The 15,981-nt window shown below is 41.4% G+C and overlaps 1 protein-coding gene across 13 annotated transcripts in view; it reads left to right on the top strand.

The window, feature by feature from the left end:
- Nucleotides 1–15,977, top strand: part of gpatch8 (G patch domain containing 8) — a 31,831-nt gene extending 15,854 nt beyond the window's left edge. For 5 of the 13 annotated variants that reach the window (XM_079456475.1, XM_079456477.1, XM_079456470.1 and 2 more), the window contains 5 exons: nucleotides 6,304–6,371; nucleotides 6,461–6,547; nucleotides 10,236–10,379; nucleotides 10,527–10,657; nucleotides 10,820–15,977. In XM_079456475.1, coding sequence (XP_079312601.1) covers nucleotides 6,304–6,371; nucleotides 6,461–6,547; nucleotides 10,236–10,379; nucleotides 10,527–10,657; nucleotides 10,820–14,753 — 4,364 coding nt within the window. In that variant the 3' untranslated portion in view covers nucleotides 14,754–15,977. Of the gene's footprint in view, nucleotides 1–1,912; nucleotides 6,372–6,460; nucleotides 6,548–10,235; nucleotides 10,380–10,526; nucleotides 10,658–10,819 lie in introns of all 13 variants that reach the window. The other 8 variants (XM_079456471.1, XM_079456482.1, XM_079456473.1 and 5 more) reach the window with 4 other exon arrangements.
- Nucleotides 15,978–15,981: the final 4 nt, after the last annotated feature.

Below are 15,981 nucleotides of genomic sequence, written 5' to 3'. Positions count from 1 at the left end.
TGATACAGCCATGTTGTCTTAAGTGTTTTGAGAGAATACAAGAACATGGATTTGAGTCGTTTGTCCTTACAGAAGGTCAATTTGTCTCTGCTTGCACAAACAGGAGTAGAGATGTACAGAGCATTAGAGAGGCCACTTGGCACAGGGTGCATTTGTTAGCATACTGCATTCTGTTGTCTTGCAATATGTGAGCTGGATTGGATTTGATATGTTTGAATGTTCATATACAAGAAAATATTGTGGGGGCCATCAAAGTTTTGTCAAGATGATAATACACAGTCCAGGAGGTTGCATGTGTAGTGCATTTATGGCTCACAATGAGGAATGCTTAAATGCATGTATAGCCACTTATTGCAACATAATGTATGTTGTTAAACAGAATATTTGCTGTGCAAATATTTTATCAACAAAATAGAGGTTATGATAGAGGTTTTGTTTGCAAAGAAAACACCCTCATGTTTCAGTAAGTTATTCTGCACGCATACAAATCAGTATGAGCTGTTCTACACAAGGTTGAAAGGAGGCAACCCCAACTGCCTCTCTAAAATACTGGCTTGTTCAAATAACCTTCACAACTCATTCCATTAGATTTTTTGAGAAAATTGGTTGGACAAAAATCAATGAGATGAATATGTATGAGTTTATCGGCTCTCTCTGGAACAAGATAAATGGTTAAGATTTGTTAGTTGACTTTTACAAGGTTATTTTGACCATCAGTGAAGTATGTGTGCTTCTCCCTCGAGACATGCTTTTATTGCTAACATTTTGAAGATCCTCTCACACACACATAGGCCTACTTTGAGGACCACGGCCCTGCAGCTGTTAAGATAGCTCTGTTGTTATAAGTGCTGAAGTCAGCATTGTGCAAGTCCCAGATCTTAAGTGGGAAATGCGCTGTATTTATTTTCTTTGCTCCCAATATCTGCTTCTCTCACTATCCAATATCGACCATAGTTCGAATGATAGCACAAACAAAAGCAGAAGGAACCATAAGTGGTTAGCCTGCTCTTCTTGTCCATTGTTGGACTGAAGAACGCTTAAAAAATGTCCACCATAAAACACTTGGACTCCGTGGATGTCACGAAGACTAAGCATAATACTGCATTAACATTGTTTCTAATTAACAATGTTATATTGCCAGAAACAAATAGCTGTTAAAAAACTCAGTTTATTGCTCAGCCATAGTTAGTTTCTTGAATCACAGCAGAAAGCTTAACCACAGCTTCCCTTTGGGGCTTTGCCTTAGTGACAGACACCCAATTGGCTGCTTTCTTGGAACTGGAAGTGCAGAAGAGTCAGAGGAAGTAGATGTAGCCAGAGGATTTCATCCCAGCCAAGTCAAGTGTGTGACAGATTAGGAATGTTTCCAGGGCGCCCTTATGTTTTGCAGTTTGGCAAGATTCAAACACAAACACGTACTCAAAGTTTTTCCTTTCATGGTTGTAGTCATCCTGTCATGATAATGTTGTTCTTAAAACACAGAGCAGACTGGTAGAGAATGAAGTTTGTTTGCACCATGAGAAAGATTCCAGATCAGAAAAATCTGAGCTCACTGAAAGCTTAGAAAAGTAGATTAGTTCCACCTTGCAGGAGACAAATGAAGGCGGGGCAAAAATAATTAGGAGAATTAGGTACCATCTGTAAAGAAAATGACCTGTGTGCTTGTTTGTATCGGAAGTGTTTTTTGTTTATCAACAGAGTAGGACTTTGCTGCATACACACAACATGTCTGTTCACCCATTCTGGTGATCATGCCATGGTTTTAAACTTCATTCTTTTTCTTTTCTCTCTATCTTTTGGACAGAGCCTTGGCACTGAGTGTGAATTTACTGAAATGTCTCCCCGATTGAGTTTCCATTGTATTGACTCTGTTTTTTTACTCTTCTTTCTTTTTGTACTGTTGTTTTTTTAGGTAAGGTTTGTAGGACCTACCCCATTGTGTGTATGTGCGTATGTCTGAGAAAGCGTGTGTGTGGATGTGTTTCTTCAAATAATCCAAAATAACTCTTCCCCCTTTTACATGATAGCCTAATGGCTTCTCTTAGTTCTTTTCTATATGCTTACAATCACTAAATGCTCTCTGCTCAAAATACCAGCGCTACGATATGAAACTCAAAATGGAATCAACCTTTTCGATGTAGAATTAACCGTCAAATGTCCATTTTTATTACTTGTGTTCGGAATTAGCGTTAGAATAGTATTTCATATGTTTGGCTGCGATGGGGGTGTTTTGATTGGCTGAGAACATGAGATGGGGCCCTCCGATTGGCTGTGAACATGATTCTGCCTCTTTCCCATGATTCCTCTGAATGGCTTGCAGAATGAGCCTCAATCCCCCTGCCCATTCTCCCCCTCCTTCAGCCTGTGATCGGTCTATCTGCCTGCGTCCACTTTTGTGAAGTGAATGTACACGTGTGGTGGGAGTGAAAAATGTACATGTTGTGAGTGTGTGTATGTGTGTCACCAAATCAAGGGGTGGGGGCTCAGGTGTTTTAGCTTGCAGGGAGAAGTCTTCCCACCATCCTGCCTGCATCTCACTTCTCTTATAAGCACACAGATAAAAGCATCACTTGACTTGACCCGTCTCCTTCCCCCTCTCCTGCAAAGCATGTTGGCTGTGGAGATCCAGTCTTGTGATCCTGAGTTTTAAGCAACGCAAGAATGTTTGAATTTGAAGATAAATAGTACGTTGAAATAGATCTTGTCTTGTAAATAAGCTAGAGTGAAGCCAGACTTCTGGCCAGAATCAGAATGACGTGTTGCTAAAAGCTCACTCACAACGTATGCTTCTCATAGCTCGTACAGCTGCGTGAAGAAGTATGCATACAGTGGCCTCTCTCTCTAAACCACATTCACACGGACACATGGAGCCTTATGGGGCATGTAGCAATGGTGAAACAGGAAAGAGGGTGCTCTGTTTTTGTATTCTGTGATGGTTGGTATATAAATGTTGAAAACAATCAACCAAGAGAGGGGAAATGAGAGGGTGGACCATGAGAGGAGGTAAGCAGGGAGACCTGATTAGAAAACCCTGTTTCATACGGAAGGCCTCCTTGCTTTGTTTCGGAGGAACCTGAAAGCTTAAAACTATTGTTCCATTTTCATCTTAAATTGGCTGTTAAGAGGAGAGCGGGAATGATGGTGTGAGGGTAGCCCTGTAATCACCCAAGCCCGATGGTAGGGGGTACACCGAAGCCCCTGCCCCTAAAACCACCCCCTAACCCTTTACCCCTTATCCCTGAACGCTCTCTTTGTGCCTCAATCTTCCTGCTTAACCAATTGGTGTTTCTTTTTTGCAGCATTATGATCCTGGCCATGTTGTGCTGATGGTAAACTTAGTGGTAAATGTTATTTTTACCCCTGATTGAATTGGTTATTTGATTTATGCTTTCATTTTTGTTAAATTTTATTTTACTTTCCCCATTTTTTTGTTTTGATATGACTCTCATCATCAGAGCACCAGTGTTTAATAGGCTTAAATTGTCTCTACCTCTTTTTGTATTAGTCTTCATTCTGCTGCCCGTCTCTTAGTGTTCAATATGCACTCTTCTAGAACACTCTCATTCTGTTTGGTTTCAGTTTTTTTTAGGGGGATGTTAACATTCACTTCCCCTTTTTTTGTTGCATTGCACCTTTTGTCTAGTCTTGTTTTGTTCTTTCACTGGGAATGCGTAATGTTAGCCTTGGCCTTACGTTGTTCCCAAAGACTGTTGGGAATGGAAAGAATTGAATAGTTGGGCCTGATTTTTGGGATTCCCCCATCACCTTATCAAAATCTACCCAATCAGGTTTGACAAAGCAAATTACGGTACGGTGTTGTCAGACACCATCATGAGTTATATGAATGAATAAATATTTGACACTAATCCAGTGAGATGTTTCATTATGTAAATGTTTTACATGTTGTTTATAACATGTCCTTTGGTACACCCTGGTGGTACAATGAACCCTGCAGAGCTTTTTCCTGTAAGGTATGGTGGGGGCTGGAATCCCATCAGGCCCTTATCGTTACGTACATGCTCCTTTATCACTTCATCACAGGACAATTATACCACTGGGCTGAAGCTCCAGTTTCTGCGTCACAGATAAGAAGGTTCTCCAAATCATGTGTCTTTTCCTGCACAAGGGCTAGGAATTAATATATGCTGATTACAGCTTTCTTAAAATGTATTCTTCTGACTCAATTACTTATTTTAATCCTTTATATTGAAAAGCATTATTCTACTGCTAGTTAACTTTTTGAAAACCTCTGTGTTGGTTCATAATTTATCAGCAACAGATATGTGTCAGTGTACTGTGTACACTGTTTATAAATTGGCTTTCTGTAGTACAGAGCTAGACAACATTGATCCTGGAGGACCATAAAAAAAACACTTTAAAAATATTGTCAGGTGTGTGAGTAGCCCTGCTGTAAATGTAGCTGTAATAATCAGACCGTAGGTGCGTCCCACATCGCGCACTTATGCAATCTTCCTATGCCATTTTGTAGCATAAATAGTGTTAATAGTGGGTTTACTAGGCAGAGTATCGATGAATCGGAACGTCAGAACAAGCTATTGATTACATTCGATTCGAGTCAATGATTATGAATTCAATACAAATGCTATAAATATACTTAAAAAACATCAGTATACATCAGATAATAATGGTGAGTTTAAAAAAGAAACGAAGAGCCACAAACTTGTATGTTAAACTTTAATAATCTAAAAACTGCATAAAAAAATCGATTAATAGATCTTGATGAATTATATAGAATAGATGAATTTTTAAGGGGAAATATGAAGTGTGGTACTTTCTCATTTGGGACACACATCGCGTGTTAGTTCCTAGCCCTTTGTGGCGTTTGTTAAGCTGTTGTAGAATGTAGATATTTCGATTAATATACCTTGGTTTGCTCTCACCGTTTAGTTTGACATCAGCCCAAGGGTATGAACTGACCCTGCCTTTTTAAACATTGAATGACCCCCTAAAATATTGACAAAAAAGAGGAAGGCTGACAGAAAAAAACTGAAATTCAAACACTTGATTGGAGTCTGATTGACTGACCATGCAGCTGAAAATTAGTATGACTTCTGTACTTGTGCCTTTTCTTCTTTATTTGAGACCCAATCCCCCACCCACCCTTTCCTGTCAATGTGTTTGTATGTTTGCCACCCCCCACCCCATCCCCACACTCTCACAGGTAAGTACATCCTTTCCCCAGCCCTGCACTGTCACCATGGCAACCTCTGGCCTATGACGTCACTCTGCTGCTGTAGCTCAGTGCTTGTGTCCTTATTCTCTCTGTTCTCTTATCTTTGTCTATCTCTATCTTTCTGTCTCTCTGCTTCGTTTGGCTGGTTATGAGTGGATTAAGCAATTATGTGTCAATCTTCAATGTAGTTTTGATTGTCCTTATTTTTCCTTTTGTTTAATTCTGATTTGTTCTTTTTTTTCTGATGTTACTTTCCTCTTATCTAGGTCTTTTCACAGCTTGTGTATCTAAAAGAATAGGACTATACTATACAATATTTCAGGATGTCATGATAGACCTGGTCGTGCATCCAGGTGGCCCTGCAAGGCATATCGAAATAGTCAATTGACAGCTTAGAGAAAGTTTGAACTTGTATAATGTTTTTTAAGAGCAGTCATACCGTGGATCAGTAACACAGTGCTGTGAAAAGATGCAGTTAAATACCGATGTCCCCTCCCCTTTTTATCAGCACTCCTTCTGGCAACCCAAATTCTTCCTGTCCTCTTGGTTAAGAACATGAGCTGGACAGAAATAGAGAAATAGAAATTGCATACTGCACTGAAATAGAGAAGAATATGCGTTTAACAAAACAGGGCAGAGAGATAACAGAAAGTAAGAAAAGGAAGCTGACAAAATCATTTGACAAATTGACATTTGACAAAACCATTACGTCGCCTTTCCCTTCTTGTTTGTCTTTTAATGGAAGATTTTATACTTTTTCAGTGTATACCGTTCAAGTGCAATTCATTGTTCACAATTGTTAATAAAATCGGCAAACTCATGTCAAACAAGATTAAACCATTGGACTTCGTTCCCTTATTTATGTACTAGTTTTAGTTATCATATCGCAGCACCTGGATTAGATTAGAGGGGAGCTGCACATAAAGCTGTGAGAATGGCTAGAGTTTGGTTCACTGTAGCTTTCTGGTCTCTTGCACTTGAAGGCAGTCTCTCTAACCCAGCACTCTGTGCTCTTAAGCAGGCTGTCCCGCCCCGAGTTTTCTCTAATATCCGAGCATGAGTCTAACCTCTATCCTATCTCTCTCTCTGCCTCTCCCCCAACCTCATAGGACGAACTGACCCTGTGCCCATCATCCTCAAATATGACGTCATGGGAATGGGGCGTATGGAGATGGAGGTGAGAAGAGAGTTTGTCTTTTTGTGCTTGGTAATGAATGTGAATTTATTAGTTGTATGCCTCTCTAACCTGTGTGCAAATGCTTACAGTTGGACTATGCAGAAGATGCCACAGAAAAGCGCCGTGTGTTGGAAGTGGAAAAAGAAGAGACTGAGGAATTGCGTCAAAAATACAAGGTGAAATTCTGCAACGGGAACTGCTTTCTTATATCCACTGCTCAAAATTAAGGGAACACCTAAATCACACTGCATTAGATCTCACTGAACGAAATATCCAGGTTAAAACTCTTCGCTTATAAACTTGCCATAATGTTGTGAGAACAAAATAATGTGACAATGGTCAATGAAAGGCAAAGTCATAAACTCATTCAGGGCAGGAATTATAGTTAAATCACTGTAGAAAAAATGAAAATGCTGTCTGATTCAACTTGTTCACGGTAGCTTATGTTAGTCAGTAATGTGCATGTCCCTACATCACTGGCGGCTCTAGGAGTTGAAAATCTTATTGGGCTTTGAAGTGCCCCTGTCCTCTCAGGGACTCTGTAGCCTACACTTGATATGCATTTTGGTTGATCGTATCACAAGTTGATGACGATAAATATAGTTGTAAACGGGGTGTGAAACTTTTGAGCTTGTCGACTTTCTACCACTTATAGAAGAGTCGAAAACACATTCAACGGGATTGTGTTTGTGGTGTAGACGCTCATGTGGTTGAAGGCGTTCGGGCACACAGAAAAGACCGCCTACTCTCTGTGCGCTAGCCAGACAGAATTTATACTGTACCGGCTAAAGACCTAGAGGTTGGTTTAAAGACAAAAAACTTACAAAGCACAATGTTTTCTCACCATTTCAGACTTCTAACACACATTTACAGTGTTCGGCTCTGCCTCGCAGATGTCAAACCAGAAATAAAAAAATGCTGCGTTCATTGTTTTTTCAGTATGATTGCTGGTCGGGTTCATATGTAAACTGCATGCGCTTATTTTGTCCATTAGATCTAACATCTTCTGCATACAGCTGCTTGATAGCGCGTTGTTGTCCCCTTAACAGTAAATACCCATTTAACACTTTAAAGTAAAAACACGCATATGATGGTTGCTGTCACTTCTCTTTGTCTAACACTTGAAAGCTAGTCCGCTCACGCGAGTGCCTGATAGCCAGTGTGACGGATGCCCGAGACAGTTGACGGATTTGTAACTTGCTCGATCAGCCCGCACCTTACACCTGTCTCTTCCTTTTTTCTGTGTCGTCTTGTGCTTTAAGGGACAAATAGGCTAGATACAGAATTATGTCAAATTACCTGACTTGACGAGTATCCTTGAAAACAGTCAGTTGAGTCATTTTATATGTAACAGTGAAGAATATGCATTCTGAAAATATTTTGATTATTGCATTTGATTATACATGTACGTCAACATTTTTCTCCGTAAATATATTTCTCAAGGTGCTGTTAACATTATACAATACAAAAGCAGCTAAATAAAACAACAGCTTCAATATCTTTGTTAACGTGTCCAAATAAATTAGGGATGAGCGCTACAACTAGTTTGACAGTCGTTTAAACAAAAGTTTTGTAACCTTGTAGTTGACAAGTCTAAAACAAAGAATGGCACAGAAGGCGGTCAAAAAACTTTGTGTAGGGCATATAAAATAGCTAACAAAGACTAAAGAATGTATTAATCAAACTGTCAAATACAATATTTCATGTAGCTAAAACATGTATATCTGTTCCACTTTCCTTATGTTATGATCAGTAATATTTCTGCCTTTGCTGATGCGAAGAAGTGATGTGATGGGCATCGGTTTGCTTTGGCTGGTCTCTGCATGGGCTTAATATGTAGCCTATACAACCTTTTTTCTTTAATTCTGTATTTTAGGACTCTTCAGAGTTCAATTAAATTTTAGTAATCAAATGCAATGAAATCAAACTTTAGTAAAAGTGTGTCTATTAAACTGAAATCATGCAACTTAAAATGTTAAACTACAATTTATAAAAAGCTTAATTCTTTGTTTATTAAAATTATGTTTGAATGAACATTGATTATTATAATTCTGTCGCAAGAACAAGTTGTAATTTGGGTTGATAAGATAGCAAACTGCTAATAAAGCAGACTGCTCATAAACACTTTAGTCCGCATGTGATTATGATGTTAAGATTATTTTGTTTTGAGGAAAAACGGCTCAGTGTTTGTGAACAATAACTCTGTCTGAAGAATCTGCGCAAATGTTCTAAGCGATCACATTTATTCAAGCACTTTTTTTGTGGTAAACATTATGATCAAAGAAATTTCAAAGTTTTGTGAATCTGCTTTGTGAATGCATTCACAGCTCAAATAATGTCAATCTGTCTTTCATGCATTGAATTTTAAATATGAAAATATTGATATTTATAATTAAGAATTTGTTAACATAACTGTATGTAGCTTTAGATCATTATCTACTTTGAAGTGTTATGCTTATGACATAGTTTGCGTAAAACCTACCATTTCCCTCCTTCAAAACACCCCACAACTCGTCTTTCAAGTGGTCATTTAAAATGGAATTAATTTGAATTATAAAATGTTGTTGTTTTTAGTGTTGACTAGTAGGAGCTGTACAGTTTAAACAAGATGAACCTGGAACATTTGCTCTGCATATATTACAAACAGCGGTGGAATTTATTGGCATAGCTGTTGGCAAATACCTCTAAATTGCGGATGTTGTTGCTCGCTCCATGCTGTTCGCTGCTCCACATGTTAGATTGTTCATGGTGCTAGCATTTCATTTACAAAATTTTGATATCAGATCGGGCCAATTGTCACCGATACCCGATCTAGAATTTTATTGAGTATCGACGCCGATACCCAATATAAATATCGGATCGGAGCATCCCTACCCTCAACAGTGCTCATTGAAGCATTAAGAAGTTCATTCTATAACCAATGCCATCAGTATGTTTTGCAACAATAAGGTTCCGAAGGTCTGTATGGAGCTCTCTGCTTTTACCCGTTATGAAATGACACATTGGTAATGACAGGATATAGGTTTTGTTGTGTTGGCTTACTTACTGACCTGTACTCATCTCTGTTTATCATTAATAAACATGCATCAGTCTCTAACTCTTCTCCAGTGTTAGGGATCAGAAATCTGGTAGTGCCAGCAGCAATTTAAAAATGAAAAAGAATTGCACACTATACTTAGCCCCCCTCTGTAAATTGTGGCCCCTTATCCACCGCTGCCCTAAGTACCCATACTCCCAACTCCCAGCAATGTCTTGGCATACTCCTGACGAGATGGCACATTGTGTCCTCTGGGATCTCCTCCCAGACTTGGATCAGTGCATAAGTGAGCTCCCTGACAGTCTATGGTGCTTCGGATAAATTAGATTCCCAAGGGCCAGTTAATGTCATCAAGCCTTCATCATCCAGAAACAGCCTACAGACTCAAGCCACATGCACCAGGAGGGCTCCTACAACAGGATCTTAAGATCTAAGATCTTACAATAGATCCGACAATTTCTTATAGATACTTCATAGCACATGGATGTCTGCAAGACCCTCTGAGAATGGTCCTCCCCAGACCACCATTGCAGTTGCCTCTCCAGTGTACCTGTTGTCACTTTTATTTGCACCAAAACAAGTGAAATGGTTCATAATCACTTATGCTTCCTTACCGGGTTGATTGCTATTCCTGAAGGTTAACTGACGTTGTGTTATGCTGTTATATATTCAAACAGAAGGTGAGTAAATAATGGCAGAATTTTTACTTTTTGGTAATTTGTTTTCAGGCACAAAAAAAGATCAATGAAGATAATTGTACCAGTAATATTACATTCACATTTCCCTTCCATCAGTTTTTGTTCAATGTGGTGGTCTGTTTCTTGCAGGATTTTGCAGAGAAAGAGAAAGCCATAGCTAAAGCTTTGGAGGATCTGAGGGCAAACTTCTACTGTGAATTGTGCGAAAAGCAATATACGAAACATCAGGAGTTTGACAATCACATTAACTCTTATGACCACGCACACAAACAGGTAAAAATTATCACATATGCATGGCTTTAAATTTGAAAAACATTCCTTCAAATTCCAAATTTCTTCACATTCCAAACATTTCCCTTGTGAAATAGCATCTCATTTCACCTTTAGTAAATTATTGTTTTTCTTCATTTAATCCTACAGAGACTGAAGGAGTTGAAGCAGAGGGAGTTTGCAAGGAATGTGTCTTCTCGATCCAAAAAAGATTGCAAAAAACAGGAGAAGATGCTTCGTCGTCTTCATGAACTGGCGGAACAGAGAAAGCAGCAAGACCAGTAAGTGGAGTTCTATATAAAATGTCATCAGTCAGTCATACTACAGGGTCATCACTATGCTTATAGGTTGTCTACTTAAAACTGTCTGACACAATGTTAGCTATTTCTTGTTTATTGAAATGTAATATTCTGTCTATTTTCCCCGTCTGTTCTATTTTACAGTGTCCCTGGTAGTGGCCCCATGTTTAAACCCACAACTGTGGCATTAGATGGAGAAAAGGGGGAAGACTCAATAGATGGTGTGCCTATGATAATAGATTCCATCACTGATGCTTGTGAAGATAAAGTCTGTAGTGTTGTTAGTCAAGGCTCCCCTAGACCAGGTCCTACCATCAGCTTTGGCTTCAACAAGACTAGCTCTTCTCCTACTCCCTCTGGAGGCTCACAGGGTCCCAAAGTCAGTGTATCCTTCTCTTTTGCAAAGAAAGCCCCAGTCAAACTTGAGACTGCTGCAGCTGTCTTTGCAGACCATGGTGAGGAGGCAATGGAGGAAGAAGGCCAGGAAGAGGAAGGAGAAAAGACTGAAGGTGAGGAAGGAGAAAAGACTGGAGGTGAGGAAGGAGAAAAGACTGGAGGTGAAGAAGGAGAAAGAACTGGAGGTGAGGAAGGAAGTGGGTCATCTAACTCTGATAGCCCACAAGGTGGGGGAGGAGGTGAGGATGAGCAGTCACAGCCAGATGATGGAGGATCCCTGGCCTCCACTTTAAACAAGTTGAAGATGATGATGAAAAAGGAAGAAGGTTACACTGGAGACGAGCCACAGTATTATCATTATGTACCTCCCGCACATTGTCGGGTCAAGCCTCATTTTCAGTTTCTGCTTTTTATGAAAGCTTCAGAACAATGTGATAGCAAGGAGGAGCATGAAAGTGGAGAAAAAGAGAAGTTGGCACCTAGAGGTGAAGCTGAAGAGAAAGAGCAAAAACAGCTTAAAGTCAGCGTGTGTGAATCAGAAGAAGACAATAAGAATGAATCCACACAAGAGCCAAATACAGATCCTTCTCCGACACCCACCAAAGGGAAAACCGAAGAAAAAACGTGTAGTACCCCAGCAGAGAAAGATGATACGGCAGTTTTAGATATTCCATCCCAAAAGGAAGATACAAAGCAAAAGATGTCTGAACATTCAGACACAGGACCTCGCGTGCCAACCGGGCCTTTCTTTCCTGTGCTCAGTAAGGATGAAAGCACCACCCTGCAGTGGCCTTCTGAACTGCTGGAGTTTACTAAGGCCCAGCCATCTCTCTCTTACAGTTGTAATCCTCTCTACTTTGACTTCAAGCTGTCAAGAAATAAAGGAAACTGGGCTGGCAAAAAAGGCAACTCAGCCAAGCCAGTTCGTAGTGATAAAGGAGAGCAATCTAAGCCTGAAAACACAGAGAGTATTCCTGGAACTAGTGTAAAGACTTGTACTGCTACAGCAGTGGCAGGACCAATTACTGATCAGAAAGAACAGCTACCCTTAAAAGATGAGGGGGCTAAAAGTGACAACAGTGAACCGAAGTTAAAAAGTAGTGAAAATGCCACTGCAGTGTCAAAGAAAAAGAAAAAGAAGAAGAAACACAAGTCAGGCAAACACTCTAAACGCAAAGAAAAAGAGAAGACCTCAGCAGAGGCGGGGCTGGAGAATGAGGCGACAGGAGAGAAAACTAAAAAGAAAAAGAAGCATAAAAAAAAGAAAAGCAAAAATAAACCATGTACTACTGAGAATAACGGGGAGGGAGCTGATAGTCAGGAAAAGGAGAAAGAAAAGGTTGACAAGGAGCCTTCAGCCCACTCATCAGGAGTAACCACATCCCATGAAGGAGGAAAGAGAAAACGATCCCACAAGACATCACAGTTGTCTGGTGTTGACGAAAGCGGTGGAGGAAAACCCAGCACTGCAGAGGAACACAATGGTACTAAACGTCTTAAATCTGACACCAATGCTGCTTCTTGCTCTGCGTCAGCCCAAAAGAGCTCAAGTGGAGTTCGACCTCGCGACAGTGACAGTGAGGAGGATGGTGGATCATCCTCTCAACGTTCCCGACCACCCCACCATCGCTCCACAACGTCACATGAGCAGCGCAGACACCGTAGTGATGACTCTGGGCGGTCAGGACGTTCTCGCAGTAGATCTTCTCATCAAGGAGACCGCAACCATAGACGTCATGGGGGTCAAAAGTCCCGCAGTCAATCCTACTCAAGCAGCTCTGAGCGTTCCTCAGCAGGAAGCAGTGCTTACAGCCACCGCAGTCATAGCTATACAGACAGTTATAGCGACTACAGTGATGAAGAACGTCACCACAGATCAAGAAGGCCTTCTTCTGAATCGGACTATGAGAGGCGGGATAGTGGCCGGTCTCACAGGCGACACTACTCCTCCTCTTCCTCCGATGAGGACTCTCGTTCTCGCTCACGTTCTCACAGTCGTAGGAAACATCATCGTCGGAGACCCCAGCGGAGTAGCAGCCGCAGCTCTAGTCGCAGTAGCAGGAGCAGCAGTGCTCGCTCTTACAGACGTAGCAGCTACAGTCGCAGCCGAAGTTCTGCAAGTCATTCGTCTAGTTCCGCTAAGAGCTCTCCACATCGACACGGTCACAGCCGGCGATCTGACAGCTCCACAAGGAGGCGTGATTTCAACCGGTCACGCATTTACAGATCTCAGTCTCCGAGATCATCTTCACGAGCTCAGCGCCGAAACTTCAACTCTTCATCAGGGCAAGGGACTAGAGGTAGCGGTGGAGCTGCATCTAAAGAGGGAGGTGCTGCAGAACATAAAAATTCATTCACGGCTCGGCAACTTCTAGAGAAGATCCAGTCTCGAAAAGGAGGGGCGGAATCTGGAACTGGCTCCAAGCTGGGCCTCAAAATCAAGGACCCTCCACAGGGATACTTTGGGCCTAAGCTCCCCCCTGCACTTGGAAACAAAAGTATGTTGCCTCTTTTTGGCAAGCTCCAGGCGGGAAAGAAACCTTCATTACTTTCTCTTACACGTCCAAGCGAGGGTGAAAAGTCTGACTCCGGAAAAAATTCTGATAGTAATGAAGTGATCCTGGTAGAACCCATTCGTGAGTTTCCCCCACCTCCTCCTCCACCCCAACCACCAGTTCAGCAGCAGCAACAACAAAAGCAGCATTTAGAGGAAGCCATATCAAATGCTGAGGAGAGCAGACATCCAGGCTCGGACCCTCAGACCCTTCATGATTCTCAGCAACACTATGAACAGGATCCATCAATGATGATGACACAATATCAAAGTGAACAAGGGCAAGACCCTAACAATCCTATGTTGGATGGGCATCTCATGGGCCCCGATATGGGTCCACAGCCTACTATGCACGGCTACCCTGGTTACCCCGCACCCATAATGGAAGACGGCGAAATGGGAATGGAAGCAGAGGAAGATGGTCTTGCACCCTTAGAAAGTCAACCGATCACTTTTACGCCGGAAGAAATGGAAAAATACAGCAAACTGCAGCAAGCGGCTCAACAGCACATTCAACAGCAGCTGCTAGCAAAGCAAGTGAAGAGTTTCCCCTCAGCTGCAGCTGCTGCAGTGGCGGCGGCTAACTTGGCGGCAGCAGCTAACCTCGCCCCCGCACCCCCACCACCTACCGCACTGCAGCAAATACACATCCAGCAACCCGCAGTTTCTGCAGCCTCTGCTACCTCCATTACCACAGTCCAGCATGCCATCCTGCAGCACCACGCTGCTGCTACAGCCATGGGCATCCATCCCCATAACCCACATCACCACCATGCTCAACTGTCCCAGGTACATCACATCCCTCAACATCATTTAACCCCTTTTTCCTTTTCACCACTCGGCCATTCCTTGGGCCAATCACTGGGTCACTCTTTAGCACACGCAGGCCTGATTCCAGCCCACCACACTGCCTTTCTTTCAGGCCAACCTATACATATTATACCAGCCTCTGCGCTCCATCACACACCTCTAGCTCTACACCATGTCCCCCACGCTGCCCTTTACCCCACCCTCTTTGCTCCTCGGCCAGCCAGTGCGGCAGCAGCCGCTGCCCTACAGCTACACCCCTTCCTTCACCCCATCTTCTCAGGGCAAGACCTTCAACATCCTCCGAACCATGGCTCTTGAAAACCAGGCACAACGGTGTGAGGGTCAAGAATTAAGCTATTGGGTGGCATGTGCTGGTGAGCCACAATCCTCTGTCCTCTATGTCCTCTGATATTTTAGGGTATCTTGGCAGGACAGTTTATGGGTAACTTTGAAATTGTAATGGGATGAAATCGTGTCCTGAACCAGGATATGTTTTGGCAGGTTGAGGTATATAACATCTCCTTAAAGAAGAACGGAACGCATTCACACACAATGTTGATTTAAAGGCCAAGACATGAGTTTTACTAGGGCAAAAAAATACATTTTTTGTATCAATTTATGTTGTCTGACGTGTTCCTTATCCAGAGACTCACTGGCTGCAGCCATAATCAAGATCTTTTTTTGAGGGCTGTACCTGTGGATGGATATTTGATTTTGAAGGGAGTTCTTGCGGTTTCTTTAAGGACTTGTTTTTCTGTGTACAAAGCGTCGTAAAAGTTTATATGTTAACTCATTGTATGAATATGCAAAGATACACTTGGTCCTCCTGGTTCTTTACCAGGCTGAGATGAATTGATAATTGGTCTACTATAAAATTACCATAATATTTGGTAATTTTTTTAGCTCTGGCCAGTTGTCATAATGTTGTATCATACTCTTACCTATTACAGCTAAACAAGAGAGTTACAAATTAAGCCATACGCAGCACTTGACTGTGTTCATCTATTTTTGCTGGTTGGTCGTAATTCGGAGAATATGAAATGGCAAATTTTTATAGTCGCAGGCCAGTGGAACTATGTACCAGGTTACACTTTGGATTTCGAGGGTTCCCATCCGTATTATTGAAATTGTGAAATCTTGCACTGAAACAAAAATGTACATTTGAGATGCTGTTTATGCATCTTGTAACAACTGTATGATTGTAGTATTCTGCAATAATTTTGATTTTAAATTATTTTCTATTTTGTTTTTCTGACAATGTTATTTTTCTGTATAATTAATGTAAATAGTTATCGTAGTAAACCTGTAAAATAAAAGGTTTGTAACACCCGTTTAAATGATAATAAAAAGGAATAATGAAATTGTAAACGGAGAATATGTAAACGTGATCAGGGCTTGGTACTGCAGTGATCAGGAGTTTCTTTGGGAAGGTGAGGGACAAAAAAAATGTTGCAAAAGTTTTGGTGACATTGTACTGTAAATGGCAGCAATGAAATGAGCTTTTTTAATTCCTCCTTGATGCATCAGCAAATAAACCTTTGACTTG

The sequence above is a fragment of the Barbatula barbatula genome (assembly GCF_947034865.1).
Source record: "Barbatula barbatula genome assembly, chromosome: 5".
NCBI lineage: Eukaryota > Metazoa > Chordata > Actinopteri > Cypriniformes > Nemacheilidae > Barbatula > Barbatula barbatula.
Note: the sequence above shows the minus strand (reverse complement) of the source record. Positions and strands in the feature narration are given on the sequence as shown.